The 21,768-nt window shown below is 36.4% G+C and overlaps 1 protein-coding gene across 2 annotated transcripts in view; it reads right to left on the reverse strand.

Annotated features, from left to right (window-relative positions):
- LOC149787230 (uncharacterized) overlaps positions 1-21,768 on the reverse strand; it is a 56,993-nt gene that overhangs the window by 14,002 nt on the left and 21,223 nt on the right. Inside the window, exons 3-7 of one of the 2 annotated variants that reach the window (XM_089977729.1) lie at positions 21,287-21,560; positions 19,991-20,065; positions 17,672-17,746; positions 15,353-15,427; positions 3,345-3,824 (exon numbers count right to left, since the gene is read on the reverse strand). In XM_089977729.1, the coding sequence (XP_089833855.1) occupies positions 3,345-3,824; positions 15,353-15,427; positions 17,672-17,746; positions 19,991-20,065; positions 21,287-21,560 (979 nt within the window). The remainder of the gene's footprint in view (positions 1-3,344; positions 3,825-15,352; positions 15,428-17,671; positions 17,747-19,990; positions 20,066-21,286; positions 21,561-21,768) is intronic. The other variant, XM_089977730.1, reaches the window with a different exon arrangement.

The raw sequence follows: 21,768 nt of genomic DNA on the forward strand, positions 1-21,768 counted from the left end.
GATTGCCACCCTGATTGATAATTTTAGTCTCTGAGCAAGAATCCATGCCTGAAACCAGCAATAAGACAAGAAAGATGAACGTGCTTATCATTGAATATGTCCTTGCGTACCTTACTGGGTACAGTGTCCACCAGAGAGAGTTTGTCAACAGAAAAAACATATTACATTGAATTGGAGAACCTAGCTGTCATCGCTGTGCACTAGCAAGGGCCGACTGAAGGTTGAAATCACTACTCGACTGACACATATCCTCAGCAACCAGACTCCATGAAGCTTGGCAAGATGTTTCACCTCACGGTGATATGGTAGTTATTTGGGAAGATTGTGTTTGGCTAACTGTTGTTTGATAGCTGCCATGTCCAACATGATGAGATCACATGACACATCAGCTGTTCAAGGTCACATGAAGAGGATGCTCTTCACACCTATGAATCAATCATCTGGTACACATCATCTCTGTACAGTTGAAGAAGATGCTTTTTCCAATTAAAACTGGCACCCTTTCAGCTAATTGTTTAACCAGCTTGGATGCAGTCCACTTCTCTGGAATGTCCACCAAAGTTAACTTTGCAGTAGTGGTGACGTCTTAGATTATGTTCTGTACTATACTGTGAGAGCTGGTCAAACGTTTAACAGTTCAACTTGATCTACAAGGAGCCACTGTGGGCTGAATAAACATGTGATCACAAAACAGAAAGTAACATGTGGTATTATCAATCTAAAGAAGGATTTTTTTTTTCTTCTGAAAATAATGTTAAGTTAAATGCAAGTTCCACACTAAAAAGAACACATGTCTAGAGGCATCCCAGCTGCTGTATAAATGTGGCCCCGACTCTATGTATGTATAAATGTAGACCAAACTCTATGTATAAATTTAGCCCCAACTCTATGTATAAATGTAGCCCCAACTCTATGTATAAATGTAGCCAAACTCCATGTATAAATGTAGCCCCAACTCTATGTATAAATGTAGTCCCAACTCTATTTATAAATGTAGCCCCAACTCTATGTATAAATGTAGCCCCATCTCTATATATAAATGTAGCTCCAACTAATAGTCTTTGATCACATGCTTCAACCCAGTCATCTGAATTTACACTTTGTATATTTTTCTTACGTTTTTCATTTTAATTATGAAGGTGTATTATTGTGCCAATTCTTATACATTGTTTTATTAAAATATATGCATTTCACTTCTTGAAATTTAACCTTTTTCTATCATGTTGCATAATCGTGCAAGGGACCAAAACCCTGACAACCCCAAACAAATGATTTTCAATAGTGAACATCACAGCTTATTTTTCTTGTTTTTGGAAGAGAATACAGGAAAGCTAAAAAAATAAAAATGTGAAAATACACAACATATACACTGAAATCTATTTCTAGCCACTGAATTTCATTAATAAACACAGACCTTGCTCATTACAAAACAACTGACAGGCATATATTGATGAAATAAAGCCATTGTACTAAGACTAATGAAATTCTATAAAACAAGTAGCCAAGAAACAGCTGACAAGCACAATCTATCTAATGAAAAATCACCCCATCAGTAAGCATTAATCTTGCCGATATAAGTTTCCATCTAAGTTCCTGATGACTTAAGTCTACTTCTCATGTTTTATTGAAATCAAATAGTTTTCTTTTAATACAGACTCTACGGTGGCAACAAGTTCTGTCAATCAGATCCAAGATCACAAAATATTTGAATCCTGCTCATTCCCAAACTCATGCAATATCTTAATCATAGGAGTCTACAATCCAAGATTTATGCTATTCAGTTCAGAAATATGACATACAGAATGGTAACAGGCTCAACCAATGAAACCTAAGCTCACATCATGAATGGTAACAGGCTCAACCAATGTTAATATACCTACCTGCATCACACATGCCTAAATGCATGTAACTGTTAATATACCTACCTGCATCACACATGCCTAAATGCATGTAACTGTTAATATACCTACCTGCATCACACATGCTTAAATGCATGTAACTGTTAATATATCTACCTGCATCACACATGCCTAAATGCATGTAATTGTTAATATGCCTACCTGCATCACACATGCTTAAATGCATGTCACCATTAATATACCTACCTGCATCACACATGCCTAAATGCATGTAATTGTTAATATACCTACCTGCATCACACATGCCTAAATGCATGCAATTGTTAATATACCTACCTGCATCACACATGCTTAAATGCATATAACTGTTAATATACCTACCTGCATCATACATGCTTAAATGCATGTAACCATTAATATACCTACCTGCTTCACACATGCCAAAATACATGTAGTTGTTGATATACCTCTCTGTATCATGAATACCAAAATACATGTAATTGTTGATATACCTATGCAACTTTATTAAACATGTACATTTGCATACTGTAACATATGTTAATATTCTACACAGTAACTTGTGTAACACACACTTAAATAATACACACACCTCTAATTGAAACTACAAATCTAAACAAGAACATGTATGAGGACATCTGAGTATATGTGACTATGAATCATATAGTACCCAGTGTACTAAGAACCCAGTGTAGTAAGTACCCAGTGTAGCAAGAACCCAGTGTAGTAAGTACCCAGTGTAGTAAGTACCCAGTGTAGTAAGAACCCAGTGTAGTAAGAACCCAGTGTAGTAAGTACCCAGTGTAGTAAGTACCCAGTGTAGTAAGAACCCAGTGTAGTAAGTACCCAGTGTAGTAAGTACCCAGTGTAGTAAGTACCCAGTGTAGTAAGAACCCAGTGTAGTAAGTACCCAGTGTAGTAAGTACCCAGTGTAGTAAGAACAAAGTGTAGTAAGTACCCAGTGTAGTAAGAACCCAGTGTAGTAAGTACCCAGTGTAGTAAGTACCCAGTGTAGTAAGAAACGTTTAGTACTGAGTTTTGAAAGAGGCAAGAGTATTTCTATCTTATTACTTTCAATCCAAGTTTCTGCACCAAACTAAGAAAAGGAATGCTTTCACTTTTAAGAGTTTCACACAGAATTGTTTGGAGAAATTAATGCAAGATGATATTTGCAAGAAACTGAGCAATTATGTTTGTTTGTGGCTTTGTAGATTTAATGCCACTTATTGACACATGATAGCTATACATGACGAGAAGAGGAAGCCAAAACAAACTCTGGGAAGGGAAGCTACTAGCAAACGATCTCACATACCCACGTTAGCCAAGCCAAGACTCAAACATATACAGAGGTGACATATTGTCAGTTATCTGTAAAGTCAAGCACCTTAGTAAATTGATTAAATAATTTGGAATCAGACATAGTAATGTACTATTATTAAGACCCTGTAAGAGTGAAATATATCACACCTGCTGTTTCCTCGAGACCCATTGCTATAGCCCTTGCTTCAGATGCTGAAACAAATTTGCTGAAATCCTTAAGAACTATCTCATCTGCAGGAGGCGATGAGGGTTTTATGGTTGACCAAAGAAATGATACACTGAGATCTAACGGCAATGATCCAGTTAGCAGCAAGGCATGAGTCATGACTCTTCCAGCAGCTCGAAAGACATCATGTGACTCAAAATATCTTGATGTGGGAACACATGGAACTTTAACTGTCTCACCATGGAAAAAGTCCCTTGTAACACAATTCCAATACGAGGCAAACATATCTCTGGTCAGTCCTCCACCATCAAATCCCAATTCACCCTCAAATTCCACACGAATTGTATGCTGAAGGATTCCAGGCTCATCTTCTCCGCCATAGATTTTGTTTAAGTCTTCAAGTACAAATTTTCTCCTGACCACTACATCCTTTTTCTCAAGCAGGGTTTGCTTGAGATTTTCTGTACATAAAACAAAGGATAATTACAGAATTAAAGCAAAAGCACTGGCGAGCAATTGCTCACATAAATAGAACTGCTCATCTCCCACACCTCATCCCTACTAGAGCATCCAATAGTAAAAGCAACTGATGCTCCACTGCTCACAAATTTTTTCCAGAAATTTAAGAAATAATAATTTATTCTTTTCAACTATTGAGTCTTAAAACTATTGTCGATATTCTTAAGTGGTAGGAGTTTCAAATTAACCACAGCATGACCAAATATATATCATGAGAAGTCAATAGCAATTAAAGTTGATGAATATGGTGGCCATATTGGATGACAGACTGGCACTATTTTAATTTTGGCTTAACTATGCACCATAACCCCCAATATCACATGGAAACCGTCTAGAACCAAAACCTGGAACAGAGTAATTTAAAAAGAGCTTCCAATACTCTTGTACAGTCCTGTGGAAAAAGCTTCCACTACATGTAAAATCTGCTGAAAATATTAAAGTATTTAAGGAGAGATATCATGAGCATGTATGTGCTTCTAATAGATAATGGAATTTAGTATTTTAATACTAAACATGTTAAAATACACAGCAATTATTGCTATCTTCATATAATGTGCATTTTTATACTCTCCTTATGAGGGTATCAAGGGAGAATAGCCCTTCACTAATGAGTCACCCTCTATAAATAAAACATTATTATTATCATTATTATTATAAAAACTCTTCAGATGAAAATTCTATGTCAAAACAACTTTCCATTCACAAGTAATATGAAAATGATTTTTAAGATGGTTGCTATGGCAGCCATATTTTAGGTCAGACCAGCACCAAAGTGTCAGGATCAACTAGATATCATAAATTAGTTTTCTGTCCAAAATTCCACGCTCCTATGACTCTCCATTTAGGACAGGTAACACTACCAAGACTTTCATGATTGTTGCCATGGTGTCAGATAAGCACCATTTTCATTTAGTATCAACTAGACATCTTAAGAAGTTTCCTGGTGAAAACCCAATCATATAAATTTCCATTTATAAGGAGTAATGTTAAGCTCTTTGAGATGACTACTCATTGAGATGACTACTCTTTGAGATGACTACTCTTTGAGATGACTCCTGTAGGAGCCATGAGAAATATCAGCTATGCATAAATTCTATTTTGGACCAACTAGACACCATAAGATTTCTTCCGGCAAAAACCCATGCTGATTTGACTTTCTGTCAATGAATAGGAACAATAATAAAATTCTAAAGATGACTGCTTTTGGTTATAATAATAATAATAATAATAATAATGACCTTATTTAAAGAGGGTAACACAATTACCTAAAAACTAATCTACCTTGAGGCCCTCATACAAAGAATTTATTTATTTTAGCTGCATCTCTGAAGCCACTGGATATATTGGGTTTGGAAGAAGGAAATAGAGTGGGCATTTCTAATCTCAACTGGAATACTATTCCAGAGCAGAGTTCCAGAGTATTGGAAACTTTTTTTAAATAACTTCTCATTTGGTTTGGGAATTTTATACTGTCTGGTAGACATGGATCACAGGTGGGGAGTATTACCAGGTTGCCTATACTGGAATAGTGATTGTAAATACTCAGGAGCACTATTATGAGATATCCTGTAAATTAATTTGGCTTTTCTCAAACAGATTTGGTCTTTAATAGGTAATATTTTTAACCTACCAGCTAAATTTTCCTTGCTTTCTTTCTGGATTGATATTAGCCCAAATGCTCTTTTTGAAGATGTGCCAGCTTTGCTATGTTTTTATCATTTGAATTACCCCATACTGTACTACAGTAGTCCAAATAGGGTTGTATGTAACTGTCATAAAATAGTTTTCTGTGCCTTTCAGGAGATAATGTCTTATCCTACTGAGAAGCCATAAACTCGAATTGACTTTTTTACTGATATGTTTGATATGTTCAGTCCATGATAGGTTATTATCTACCAGAAAACCAAGTAGTCGATCATGACAGACCATTTGCAAATTTGTATCCTTCCATGTCAGACATAGTTCATCACTATCAAGATTTGTCCTTCTTTGCTGTGTTGAGATAAGTAATATTTTAGTTTTACCAGTATTTACCACCATACCATTGCATGTGCACCAGTTTTCCAGTTTGTTTACGGCATTCTGTAAAGAAATTTCTAGTTCATGCTTTGTGTTTTGGATGTCTGACAATGTTGTGTCATCTGCATAGAGATCTGTTGATGATACTGAGTCTCTTAGTAAAAGTGGTAGGTCATTAATAAATAAAATGAATAGTAATGGACCTAGAATTGAGCCTTGTGGTACTCCATATCTAATTGTTTCAGGTTCAGACAGAACATTATTTATGTAAACATGTTGTGTTCTCTCACTTAAGTAAGAAGTAAACCATCTAATTGTTCTTTCATCACACTGATAGATTTTCAGTTTCTTCAAAAGAATTTCATGATCCACCATGTCAAAAGCTTTTCTGAAATCTACAAATACAGATCCTATTATTCTACCTTGGTCAAGTGCTTAAAGCCATTTATCAGTTAGTCAGATCAAGGCAGTCTCACAAGAATGGTTCTGTCTAAAGCCTGATTGATTAGGGTGTAACAGCAAGTGTTTGGTAAAATATGACATGAATGAGTTATGGACATGTTTTTCAATCAATTTTGACAAGTTTGGTAGTATTGAAATTGGTCGGTAGTTATCAGCATCATCCTTAGAACCAGATTTGTGAATAGGAGTTACTTTTGCAGTTTTCCATATTTTGGGGGCAGATGAGGTTGCAATACTTAAATTAATTATGAATGTTATGCTATCTACAATAGCAGAGGCAGAAGATTTAATGAGTCATGGACCAATCTGATCAAGGTCTGTAGCTTTCTTGGTATCAAGTTCACTGAGACATTTTTTAACAAAGTTTTTTGATACTGGTGGGATAGAGAAACATACCTCCTTTGAGATTTTGCTGCTGCAGAGCTTTTTCAGTTCATTAAAGTTGTTTTCTATCACTGGTTCTTTTAACTTTGTGGTAATGTTGGTGCAAAAGTCATTGAAAACATTTGCAATGTCAGTTTCAACAGTGACTATGGTGTCATTTACCAGAAGTGAGTGAATTTTATTTGTCTGTTTTTGTGCGTTCCTCCAGTGAGTTTATTGAAGACTCTCCAAATGGAGTTTGTGTTGCTCTTTTTGTTTTCAAGCATTGATTGATAATAAGTTTTTTAGCTTTTTTAATCATACTTGTTATTTTATTTCTCCATACTTTATATTGTGTATGGTTTCCCATAGCCTTGAATTGGTCTCGTGTTTTCATAGCATCTAGGATTCCAGTAGTAAGCCAATTAGGTTGAATTTCAGTCTTTTACTCGATGTACTTTCAGTGGTGCATGCTTAGATACTACGTCCATAAATAAGTCAGTCCACACCCTCATGGCTTCATCTATGTCATCCAAATTTTGGATCATATTCCATGGAACTTTATATAGGTCATTGAGAAATTGTTCTTCATTAAAAATTTTGAACGATCTGTAAGTGATCGTTTTGTGTGTATTTTTCTTATTTTTCTTGCATTTAACCTTTCTTGTCAAAAAAGTAGGATAGTGGTCACTAAGACCAACATTCAATACATTAACACAAACCACATTGTCTGGTAGGTTGGTATAAATGTGATCAATAAGAGTGCTCGATTTTTCTGTTACCCTTGTAGGCTCATTTACTAGCTGGTCTAGGCCTAATGATTCAATAAATTCCATCCAGTTGTTCCTTATTTGAGTATTGAGACGGTCCTTATTTATATCTCCGAGTATATATGTTTCTTTCTCCTGTGCTAGAACATTTTCCATTTGTTTCAAAAAGTTATCATTCCAAAATGATTTGGAGGAAGGTGGCCTATAAATGAAACCAACTAGGAATGATTTTGCATTATTTTGAAAAATTTCCACCCAGATACTCTCAATTTCATATGACTCCAAGTCAAGTCGCCTTTTTACATTTACACCTTCCCTAATGTATACAACAAGACCCCCACCCTGCTGTCTCTCTGTCCCTACATAATGGTTTATTGTAGCCTTGACAGTGAAAAAGATCATCATTGTAGTTAGCATTTAAATTGGTTTCAGTGAGTCTTAAAACATGTATATTATCTTCCTTGGAAGTCAACATTAACTTAATCTGGTCTATCTCTCCCACTACACCTTGTACATTTAAGTGACCTATGTTAAAACCTTTTGTATTTAGTTTCATATCAATTATATGTATGTCATCATGCAATGGGGTACTCACTGAGATTGTCTCCATACTACTTTTATCATTCTTACATCCTATTTCTATATTTAAATGTTCATATATATTAGCATCTTCAAAGTCACATACAAACCCCTGAAAATCCATTTACATTTGCATCTGCAATAGTGTCCATTGAATAGTTAGAGTCAAGAGTCCCACAAGGTACATTTAGATATTTTGTAAATGAAGCGTTGGCATTCTCTTCTTTGCCAGCTTCCTAATATGTATACATTGATGGACAAAGTCTTTGTTTGTGTCCATATTTATGGCACCTGAAACACTCAATCTGTTTGCCATGATGGCATACCTGTGTCATGTGCCCAGTTTCTCCACAGTAGAGACAGCACTCTTCTTTAAAGTGCCTGAAAATGGGGGCATACATGTTAATATTTCTCAGTAGTTGAGAGGTTCCTTTTCTGCTTAAATGAATTTTGTCTCTGTGGTAGAGACTAAGGTTTACATCCTGGTTCTGAAGAAAGAAAGATGTGTATTGTGGAAAGTACTGTAGGTTGAAGTCTTCACATAGGTCAATTATCAGATCATTGATTTCTTTGGCCTTGGTGTCCACACAAGGAGGTAGTCCTGATATCATTATTTTACATGTATTTGGGCTGCAATACCTAGCAGCATACAGTAAACTTTCAAAATCTGTTTGATTTGATTTAATGACCTTCCCTCACAGGCATCATTTCCACCTACTAAAATAATTTGTATTTGGTTAGGTCACTGTTCATTATTATGTCTGTGATGTTGTTGATTTTTGCACCTCTTAGAGTCTGTACATCTGTTTTAAAAAGTCTCCTTGGTATTATATTTTTCAATATTGAGGAGCCAATTATTAGAGTCCTATCTTTTCTGGCTTGTGATGTCATGTGTTGGACTCTGGATTGTATTTCAGACACATATCTTGAAGGAAAGGGTGCTGAAATTGGTGTTTCAGTTGTGTGAACTACTTGTGTTGATTTTGACGCATTTGTCTGAGCACTGGGAAATGCAGTTTTTGGTGAAGGTAACAGACTTGTCTGAACTGTGGGCCATGGATGTACACTTATTGCTGTTGCAGGTGTGACACATGACTGAGGGGGGTACTGCTGTTTGCAATGCAGGATTACTTTGGGTATCAGTTTTTATTTTGCATGGTTATTTTACATTTTCTTTTGGCTGGTACTTGGATTGTCTGTGTCTGAGCATCTGATACTGTTGATATTTGGGAGTCTGTTGGAATTGCTGTTTCACATGAGGTTACTTGCTCATTAACCCTTCCCTGTGCTGATTTAATAGCATGTAACTGTAGTTTTAATTCTTCAATTTGGGCCTCCAGGTTCCTAATTGGTTACCATACTGGATGTTTGATTGGCAAAAGTTTTCATTCAGGACCAACTAGACATCATAAGAATTGTTTTTAATAACAACCTCATGTCTTAATGACAATCCATTCAGGTGGAGTAGGTGCGTCAAGATTTTAAACATGGCCGCAATGGTGGACATATTGGATATGAGAGCGGAATCATTTTCACTCAGGACCAATGTTACTTCATAAATGTCATCAGGTGCAAATCTCATATTGATATTAATTTCCATTAAGGAGGTGATGACAGAGTAATATTTTCAAGATGGCTACCATGGTGGCCATATTGAATGTCAGATCGGTACCATTGTCTATTTTGACCAAACAGACATCAAGTGAAGTCTTTTAGTGGAACACGCTTGTTTGACATGACCATTTATTCAGTAGAATCAGCGATAACAGGATTTTCAAGTGGGTTCCTTGGGACGAATGTGTGTTCAAACTTGTATGGCAATCATCCAAGTACTTAAAAAGAGCAAATAGTAACTAGATTTTCAAGATGGTTGCAGTAGTAGACAAACAGGCTGTCAGATCACATTTATGACCAACAAGGTATCATTTTGATCATTATTTTTATTAATTATTCATTTTTATTTGCAACCATCAACACATAATAAGGAGTCTTTTAGTGAAAACACCATGCCGCCATCACCATAACCATTCAACACTGACAACAAACTAGGCATCATAAGAAGTCTTCTAGCAAAAACTCCATGTCATAATGACTTTCTATTCAGGGCAGTATCACGAACGATATTTTAAAGATGGCTACTGTAGTGGCCATACTGATTATCAGATCAGCAAACGTTTCATTTAGTACCAACTACACAAAATAAGAAGACTTTTAGTGAACAGTGGAACAGTGAAAACATTTTCTAGATGGATATGTGGGTGAAACCATTTTTAGAACCAATCAGAACTTTGGATGTATGTGTGTGTAAATTTTCATGGCAATCCTCAAAGTAGCAAAAACGAACTTGTGCTAAAGGTCACATAAAAGTCATATAACAGACAATAAATAACATGCAAATGTGCCATCCCATACTCTCATCTGGTCTATACCCACAACAGCTGATCATTGAAGGAGTGCCTTGTTGATATGCAGCAGATCTTCAAGTAATGACTGTAATATTAACCATGTTTGACAGCAATAAAATACTGAAGGATGTGTCATACAATGCAAGAAGCTACATGACAGAATGGAAGTAACTAACATCAATAGTCCCTGATCAGGATTAATTCTCTACTGGCCAAAATGAATTTTTGGAAATTCTGGAATTTAAGATAAAACTGTTTCTTCCTTTTAACTGTTGGGTGTTGAAACCATCTCTGATATTCTTTGATAATAACAAGATTTTTAAATTAGCTGCTCTGCATGTCAGATTGGTACCATTTTCATTTCGGACTAATGAGACATCGTTTATATCAAATGATGTGTAAGCATAATATCAATGTATATCTGGATGATGTTACCATAACACCATTTTCAACATGGCCATGGTGATGACATATTGATATTGCAATAACACCATTTTCAACATGGCCATGGTGGTGACATATTGACATTGCAATAACACCATTTTCAACATGGCCATTGTGGTGAAATATTGATACTGCAATAACACCATTTTCAACATGGCCATGGTGGTGGGCATATTGATATTGCAATAAAACCATTTTCAACATGGCCATGGTGGTGGGCATATTGATATTGCAATAATACCATTTTCAACATGGCCATGGTGATGGGCATATTGATATTGCAATAATACCATTTTCAACATGGCCATGGTGGTGGGCATATTGATATTGCAATAACACCATTTTCAATATGGCCATTGTGGTGGACATATTAATACTGCAATAATACCATTTTCAACATGGCCATGGTGGTGGGCATATTGATACTGCAATAACACCATTTTCAACATGGCCATGGTGATGGGTATATTGATATTGCAATAACACCATTTTCAACGTGGCCATGGTGGTCGACACATTGATATTGTAATAACACCCTTTTTAACATGGCCATTGTGGTGGGCATATTGATATTGCAATAAAACCATTTTCAAGATGGCCATTGTGGTGGGCATATTGATATTGCAATAATACCATTTTCAATATGGCCATGGTGGTGACATATTGATATTGCAATAAAACCATTTTCAACATGGCCATTGTGGTGGGCAGATTGACATTGCAATAATACCATTTTCAACATGGCCATGGTGGTGACATATTGCCATTTTCAACATGGCCATGGTGGTGGACATATTGATATTGCAATAAAACCATTTTCAACATGGCCATTGTGGTGGGCAGATTGATATTGCAATATTACCATTTTCAATATGGCCATGGTGGTGACATATTGACATTGCAATAAAACCATTTTCAACATGGCCATTGTGGTGACATATTGATATTGCAATAAAACCATTTTCAACATGGCCATTGTGGTGGGCATATTGATACTGCAATAACACCATTTTCAACATGGCCATTGTGGTGGACATATTGACATTGTAATAACACCATTTGCATAAACTTGAAATGTATTCAAGATATTACACTGTCTGTAAAATTTGGTCACATTCTGTAAAGCAGTTATTTAGAAGTTATTCAAGGTTTTCCAACTTTTAGTAACATAAAACATATCAGGCAACAATTTGGTATTATTTTAACTAACCTAAAAGCCCTTCAAGCCAGAATGCGATCTAACACATTTGGTAAAAGCAGTTTGTAAGAAGTTCTTTAAAGGCACGGCTATTTTTAGCAACAGTGTCCAAAACTAATATGGAATTTGAATTATTTGTGTAAATTTTGAAACCTATTAATGCCATAAAGCTTTCTATTAAATTTATTCAAGGCTTTTTGTGGAGAAGTCAGTTAAAGATTTTTCTAATTTTAGTAATGGTGGTTATATTTTATGGAGGATTTCATGACAATGTGCATATATGTACCTGCTAATATGAGTATTCTGTCTCATCTATACAGTCTCAAGGATGAATACATTCTGCAGTCATCCTTTTCAACAGTGGATATAGAATTCTTTTCTGAGAGTGTTCATTCTCAGAAGAGATAGGTATTAGGGGTTTTAAACTGAAAAATATACTTTTAATATGAAAAGATGATCTCAGAACCCCAGGAACCAATCTAAATTTTCCTCTATAATTTAATATCAGCATTAAGCAATGCTTCAGGTGCTACATCATTCAAACCTTAATAACATACAAATGCTAAGGAGCAAACTAATGTCCCACTCCATATCGTTATCCTGACACCAGGTCGACCAGTCCTAATATTAACATCTTAATGCTGAGCACCAAGCAAGGCAGTTGCGAGTACCATTTTAATAAGTCTTTGGTACGACTTGGCCGGGGTTCGAACCCGCAACCTCCCACATTCGAGGTGGGCGCTCTAAACACTAGGCCACTGGAGCAGTGCTAAAGGAGAAAACTAAGAGACTGAGTTTAATGAAAGTCTATAATAAGGACTGCATTAACCATTAAAAATATTTTAGCCAACTTATTAATGAAGAAGCAACTTTCATTGTAAACATAACCCAGCCTATCCAAAAGTGGGTTTTCTCTGGGAGAAGAATGAAGTAATGAGAACATAACTGTCTAGCACAGGATCTCAGAACAATAAAAGTCCAGGACACAGACTTCTTTTAAAACTAGTTTTCCATGTTTTCTAACCATGTGTCTGAAAAATTCCTTATATCAGATTGTAAATCCAGTCTTCATCAATGAACAGGCATTGGCTGATGTTACAAAACCTGTCTTCATCAACGAATAAGCATAGAGTTCTACCCGATGTCACAAAGTCAGTCTTAATCAATGAACAGGCATTGAGTTCTACCTGGTGTAACAAAGCCAGTCTTAATCAATGAATAGGCATCAAGTTCTACCTGATGTTACAAAGTCAGTCTTAATCAATGAACAGGCATCAAGTTCTACCTGATGTTACAAAGTCAGTCTTAATCAATGAACATGCATCAAGTTCTACCTGATGTTACAAAGTCAGTCTTAATCAATGAACATGCATCGAGTTCTACCTGATGTTACAAAGTCAGTCTTAATCAATGAACAGACATCGAGTTCTACCTGATGTTACAAAGTCAGTCTTCATCAATGAACATGCATCGAGTTCTACCTGATGCTACAAAGTCAGTCTTCATCAATGAACAGGCATCGAGTTCTACCTGATGTTACAAAGTCAGTCTTCATCAATGAACATGCATCGAGTTCTACCTGATGCTACAAAGTCAGTCTTCATCAATGAACAGGCATCAAGTTCTACCTGATGCTACAAAGTCAGTCTTAATCAATGAACAGGCATCGCATTCTACCTGATGCTACAAAGTCAGTCTTAATCAATGAACAGGCATCAAGTTCTACCTGATGTTACAAAGTCAGTCTTAATCAACAAAAAGGCATCGAGTTCTATATGATGTTACAAAATCAGTCTTCATCAATGAACAGGCATCAAGATCTACCTGATGTTACAAAGTCAGTCTTAATCAATGAACAGGCATCGAGTTCTACCTGATGTTACAAAGTCAGTCTTCATCAATGAACATGCATCGAGTTCTACCTGATGCTACAAAGTCAGTCTTCATCAATGAACAGGCATCGAGTTCTACCTGATGTTACAAAGTCAGTCTTCATCAATGAACAGGCATCAAGTTCTACCTGATGCTACAAAGTCAGTCTTAATCAATGAACAGGCATCGAGTTCTACCTGATGCCACAAAGTCAGTCTTAATCAACGAACAGGCATCAAGTGCTACCTGATGTTACAAAGTCAGTCTTAATCAACAAAAAGGCATCGAGTTCTATATGATGTTACAAAATCAGTCTTCATCAATGAACAGGCATCAAGTTCTACCTGATGTTACAAAGTCAGTCTTAATCAATGAACAGGCATCGAGTTCTACCTGATGTCACAAAGTCAGTCTTAATCAATGAACAGGCATCGAGTTCTACCTGATGTTACAAAGTCAGTCTTAATCAATGAACATGCATCGAGTTCTACCTGACGTTACAAAGTCAGTCTTCATCAATGAACAGGCATCCAGTTCTACCTGATGTTACAAAGTCAGACTTAATCAATGAACAGACATCGAGTTCTACCTGATGCTACAAAGTTAGTCTTCATCAATGAACAGGCATCAAGTTCTACCTGATGTTACAAAGTCAGTCTTAATCAACGAAAAGGCATCGAGTTCTACCTGATGTTACAAAGTCAGTCTTCATCAACGAAAAGGCATCCAGTTCTACATGATGTTACAAAGTCAGTCTTCATCAATGAACAGACATCAAGTTCTACCTGATGTTACAAAGTCAGTCTTAATCAATGAACAGGCATTGAGTTCTACCTGATGTCACAAAGTCAGTCTTAATCAATGAAACGGCATCAAGTTCTACCTGATGTCATAAAGTTAGTCTTAATCAATGAACAGGCATCGAGTTCTCCCTGATGTCACAAAGTCAGTCTTAATCAATGAACAGGCATCAAGTTCTACCTGATGTCACAAAGTCAGTCTTAATGAACAGGCATCAAGTTCTACCTGATGTTACAAAGTCAGTCTTAATCAATGAACAGGCATCGAGTTCTACCTGATGTTACAAAGTCAGTCTTAATCAATGAACAGGCATCGAGTTCTACCTGATGTCACAAAGTCAGTCTTAATTAATGAACAGGCATCGAGTTCTACCTGATGTCACAAAGTCAGTCTTAATCAATGAACAGGCATCGAGTTCTACCTGATGTTACAAAACCTTGGATTATGATTCAAATGCTCTACAGAACCACTGAAGTTGTTTGAATGGAATTATATGTTATATATTCATGAATAAATTTTTTAATCAATATTTCAGGTTGAAATTTAAGCCTGCTTACCCAAGACATCAAGGAAACATTCCAGGTGATCAGATTCTTCAGATTCTCTGCTAGCTCCGACTGTTTTTTCAAACTCTGAAAGAACAAATAACGGGTATTAACAAGAATACTGCCAGTGGCATATGACGCTACGTTTAATAGTCCTATATGCAGACAGCTGAAAATATTATACAGAAAGAAGTTTTCTTCTTTCTGCCACCATCAAAATGACCTTTTTTTTACCCCAAAATCAACAGACTTCTTCATTAACCCATGTCCAAGCCTCTGCACAAAGTTTGGTCCAATTCCCAAACGCAAGCCAATTACAGCATATGGTTACTATATAATATGGAGAACTATAGTCAAAGTGCATAAACCATTTTTCTTTTTTCAGTCGCAATGACCTCACCCTTCAGCTTTTGGACCCCAAAATCAATAGCTTCCTTCTTTACGCCAAGAACAAGCCATTCAAAAGAACAGTAACTGTAGATGGTGGAACTTGAGAAATAAATATAAAACACAAAACTTAACTGAACTCAGTTAAATGTTTAGGCCACAGCAACGTATGTTTGTAATGAAGGTGCAGAACTCAATAAGATGCATCGCTTTATCAAGTTTCATATTTCCAGGTCAATCAGTATTTATGCAAAGTAAAAAGCAGCTTTTGAGATATATGCAAAAACTTAACCATGAAAATGCAGCTAACATACATGAATATACAACATTAGGGGGCTGGTTCTATGAAGTCAGTCTTCATCAATGAACATGCATCGAGTTCTACCTGATGCTACAAAGTCAGTCTTCATCAATGAACAGGCATCGAGTTCTACCTGATGTTACAAAGTCAGTCTTCATCAATGAACATGCATCGAGTTCTACCTGATGCTACAAAGTCAGTCTTAATGAACAGGCATCAAGTTCTACCTGATGTTACAAAGTCAGCCTTAATCAACGAAAAGGCATTGAGTTCTACATGATGTCACAAAGTCAGTCTTAATCAATGAACAGGCATCGAGTTCTACCTGATGTTACAAAGTCAGTCTTCATCAATGAACATGCATCGAGTTCTACCTGATGTTACAAAGTCAGTCTTAATCAATGAACAGGCATCGAGTTCTACCTGATGCTACAAAGTCAGTCTTAATCAATGAACAGGCATCAAGTTCTACCTGATGTTACAAAGTCAGTCTTAATCAACAAAAAGGCATCGAGTTCTATATGATGTTACAAAATCAGTCTTCATCAATGAACAGGCATCAAGTTCTACCTGATGTTACAAAGTCAGTCTTAATCAATGAACAGGCATCGAGTTCTACCTGATGTCACAAAGTCAGTCTTAATCAATGAACAGGCATCGAGTTCTACCTGATGTTACAAAGTCAGTCTTAATCAATGAACATGCATCGAGTTCTACCTGATGTTACAAAGTCAGTCTTCATCAATGAACATGCATCAAGTTCTACCTGATGTTACAAAGTCAGCCTTCATTAATGAACAGGCATCAAGTTCTACCTGATGTTACAAAGTCAGTCTTCATCAATGAACAGGCATCCAGTTCTACCTGATGCTACAAAGTCAGTCTTAATCAATGAACAGGCATCCAGTTCTACCTGATGTTACAAAGTCAGACTTAATCAATGAACAGACATCGAGTTCTACCTGATGCTACAAAGTCAGTCTAAGTCAGTCTTAATCAACGAAAAGGCATCGAGTTCTACCTGACATTACAAAGTCAGTCTTCATCAACGAAAAGGCATCCAGTTCTACATGATGTTACAAAGTCAGTCCTCATCAATGAACAGACATCAAGTTCTACCTGATGTTACAAAGTCAGTCTTAATCAATGAACAGGCATTGAGTTCTACCTGATGTCACAAAGTCAGTCGTAATCAATGAAACGGCATCAAGTTCTACCTGATGTCATAAAGTTGGTCTTAATCAATGAACAGGCATCGAGTTCTCCCTGATGTCACAAAGTCAGTCTTAATCAATGAACAGGCATCGAGTTCTACCTGATGTCACAAAGTCAGTCTTAATGAACAGGCATCAAGTTCTACCTGATGTTACAAAGTCAGTCTTAATCAATGAACAGGCATCGCGTTCTACCTGATGTTACAAAGTCAGTCTTAATCAATGAACAGGCATCGAGTTCTACCTGATGTCACAAAGTCAGTCTTAATCAATGAACAGGCATCGAGTTCTACCTGATGTTACAAAACCTTGGATTATGATTCAAATGCTCTACAGAACCACTGAAGTTGTTTGAATGGAATTATATGTTATATATTCATGAATAAATTTTTTAATCAATATTTCAGGTTGAAATTTAAGCCTGCTTACCCAAGACATCAAGGAAACATTCCAGGTGATCAGATTCTTCAGATTCTCTGCTAGCTCCGACTGTTTTTTCAAACTCTGAAAGAACAAATAACGGGTATTAACAAGAATACTGCCAGTGGCATATGACGCTACGTTTAATAGTCCTATATGCAGACAGCTGAAAATATTATACAGAAAGAAGTTTTCTTCTTTCTGCCACCATCAAAATGACCTTTTTTTTACCCCAAAATCAACAGACTTCTTCATTAACCCATGTCCAAGCCTCTGCACAAAGTTTGGTCCAATTCCCAAACGCAAGCCAATTACAGCATATGGTTACTATATAATATGGAGAACTATAGTCAAAGTGCATAAACCATTTTTCTTTTTTCAGTCGCAATGACCTCACCCTTCAGCTTTTGGACCCCAAAATCAATAGCTTCCTTCTTTACGCCAAGAACAAGCCATTCAAAAGAACAGTAACTGTAGATGGTGGAACTTGAGAAATAAATATAAAACACAAAACTTAACTGAACTCAGTTAAATGTTTAGGCCACAGCAACGTATGTTTGTAATGAAGGTGCAGAACTCAATAAGATGCATCGCTTTATCAAGTTTCATATTTCCAGGTCAATCAGTATTTATGCAAAGTAAAAAGCAGCTTTTGAGATATATGCAAAAACTTAACCATGAAAATGCAGCTAACATACATGAATATACAACATTAGGGGGCTGGTTCTATGAAGTCAGTCTTCATCAATGAACATGCATCGAGTTCTACCTGATGCTACAAAGTCAGTCTTCATCAATGAACAGGCATCGAGTTCTACCTGATGTTACAAAGTCAGTCTTCATCAATGAACATGCATCGAGTTCTACCTGATGCTACAAAGTCAGTCTTAATGAACAGGCATCAAGTTCTACCTGATGTTACAAAGTCAGCCTTAATCAACGAAAAGGCATTGAGTTCTACATGATGTCACAAAGTCAGTCTTAATCAATGAACAGGCATCGAGTTCTACCTGATGTTACAAAGTCAGTCTTCATCAATGAACATGCATCGAGTTCTACCTGATGTTACAAAGTCAGTCTTAATCAATGAACAGGCATCGAGTTCTACCTGATGCTACAAAGTCAGTCTTAATCAATGAACAGGCATCAAGTTCTACCTGATGTTACAAAGTCAGTCTTAATCAACAAAAAGGCATCGAGTTCTATATGATGTTACAAAATCAGTCTTCATCAATGAACAGGCATCAAGTTCTACCTGATGTTACAAAGTCAGTCTTAATCAATGAACAGGCATCGAGTTCTACCTGATGTCACAAAGTCAGTCTTAATCAATGAACAGGCATCGAGTTCTACCTGATGTTACAAAGTCAGTCTTAATCAATGAACATGCATCGAGTTCTACCTGATGTTACAAAGTCAGTCTTCATCAATGAACATGCATCAAGTTCTACCTGATGTTACAAAGTCAGCCTTCATTAATGAACAGGCATCAAGTTCTACCTGATGTTACAAAGTCAGTCTTCATCAATGAACAGGCATCCAGTTCTACCTGATGCTACAAAGTCAGTCTTAATCAATGAACAGGCATCCAGTTCTACCTGATGTTACAAAGTCAGACTTAATCAATGAACAGACATCGAGTTCTACCTGATGCTACAAAGTCAGTCTAAGTCAGTCTTAATCAACGAAAAGGCATCGAGTTCTACCTGACATTACAAAGTCAGTCTTCATCAACGAAAAGGCATCCAGTTCTACATGATGTTACAAAGTCAGTCCTCATCAATGAACAGACATCAAGTTCTACCTGATGTTACAAAGTCAGTCTTAATCAATGAACAGGCATTGAGTTCTACCTGATGTCACAAAGTCAGTCTTAATCAATGAAACGGCATCAAGTTCTACCTGATGTCATAAAGTTGGTCTTAATCAATGAACAGGCATCGAGTTCTCCCTGATGTCACAAAGTCAGTCTTAATCAATGAACAGGCATCGAGTTCTACCTGATGTCACAAAGTCAGTCTTAATGAACAGGCATCAAGTTCTACCTGATGTTACAAAGTCAGTCTTAATCAATGAACAGGCATCGCGTTCTACCTGATGTTACAAAGTCAGTCTTAATCAATGAACAGGCATCGAGTTCTACCTGATGTCACAAAGTCAGTCTTAATCAATGAACAGGCATCGAGTTCTACCTGATGTTACAAAACCTTGGATTATGATTCAAATGCTCTACAGAACCACTGAAGTTGTTTGAATGGAATTATATGTTATATATTCATGAATAAATTTTTTAATCAATATTTCAGGTTGAAATTTAAGCCTGCTTACCCAAGACATCAAGGAAACATTCCAGGTGATCAGATTCTTCAGATTCTCTGCTAGCTCCGACTGTTTTTTCAAACTCTGAAAGAACAAATAACGGGTATTAACAAGAATACTGCCAGTGGCATATGACGCTACGTTTAATAGTCCTATATGCAGACAGCTGAAAATATTATACAGAAAGAAGTTTTCTTCTTTCTGCCACCATCAAAATGACCTTTTCTTACCCCAAAATCAACAGACTTCTTCATTAACCCATGTCCAAGCCTCTGCAAAGTTTGGTCCAATTCCCAAACGCAAGCCAATTACAGCATATGGTTACTATATAATATGGAGAACTATAGTCAAAGTGCATAAACCATTTTTCTTTTTTCAGTCGCAATGACCTCACCCTTCAGCTTTTGGACCCCAAAATCAATAGCTTCCTTCTTTACGCCAAGAACAAGCCATTCAAAAGAACAGTAACTGTAGATGGTGGAACTTGAGAAATAAATTTAAAACACAAAACTTAACTGAACTCAGTTAAATGTTTAGGCCACAGCAACGTATGTTTGTAATGAAGGTGCAGAACTCAATAAGATGCATCGCTTTATCAAGTTTCATATTTCCAGGTCAATCAGTATTTATGCAAAGTAAAAAGCAGTTTTTGAGATACATGCAAAAACTTAACCATGAAAATGCAGCTAACATACATGAATATACAACATTAGGGGGCTGGTTCTATGAATCCCACTCGAAAGTACTGCCTAGGACCTAGGAAGAAAGACTTGATGACATTCTATGTTGGTGTACAGAAGTATATATCTTTACTTGTGTAGATATTGCAGACATTACCAAAGATAAACACTACTTCGTAGAGATGATCTAATAATTAAATGGTAAATCCTCTTGTTTGCTACTAGGGTCTGATTTTACCTTTTTTTAATGTATATATCTACCTCTCCTCTGAAGCAGTCTCCCATAGCCATTCAAAATGTATTTTTCCAATGAATACCTACCTAATAAATGTAGCGCTGTACTATTAATTTAGAAAAATGCAAAATTACATAAATGGCTAATTTATTACCAGTTAAGATAGGACACTTAATATTTATTAACTAAAGAGCATAAATAATCCCTATGATTAACTATTATACTTTTCCTTAATGGGCAAGTAACTGTTATAAGTGTCCTTAATGGGCAAGTAACTGTTATAAGTGTCCTTAAAGGCCAAGTCTTTGCACATGTTTTAAATTTCTTGGTTTAGATGTGCGTGTGTGTGTGTGTGATTGCATAAGTGATTGTTATTTATAGAAAATTTGCCATTCAAATCCCACGCTGTTCTCTCCATGTCAAATTGTCCCAATTGTCTTGACCGTCTTGAGGGTCCAGGTTGAGGAGGTGTTATTGGTCTGAAACGTTCTGTTGGTGACCTTGGTGGGGGTGTTGGTGACCTTGACGGGGGTGTTGGTGACCTCAAGAAAGATGGTGGTGATGGTAGCAATGGATATGTAGGTGGAGATGATCTTTGAGTAGCCATTTGAGACCTATGTGGAGATGTTGACCTGACTGGTTCATGAAGCTGATCATCATTGGCCTAAAAGAAAGAAACAACAATAAAATTGCTGATGGAAGCTTTACTGTTATTTCAGAATTTTTTTCAGTTATCTTCAAGTGATTCAAAATCATTAGAATTATGGCCAATAAGTCTATAACATGCCATTCTAATAAAAAAAATGTCTAGTTGTTGCTTGTGACTGCAAAATTATAATGTATGTAATTTTTCAAAACTTAAAATGTTTGGT

The sequence above is a fragment of the Sinohyriopsis cumingii genome, chromosome 12 (assembly GCF_028554795.1).
Source record: "Sinohyriopsis cumingii isolate HCF-2022 chromosome 12, ASM2855479v2, whole genome shotgun sequence".
Taxonomy (NCBI): Eukaryota; Metazoa; Mollusca; class Bivalvia; order Unionida; family Unionidae; genus Sinohyriopsis; species Sinohyriopsis cumingii.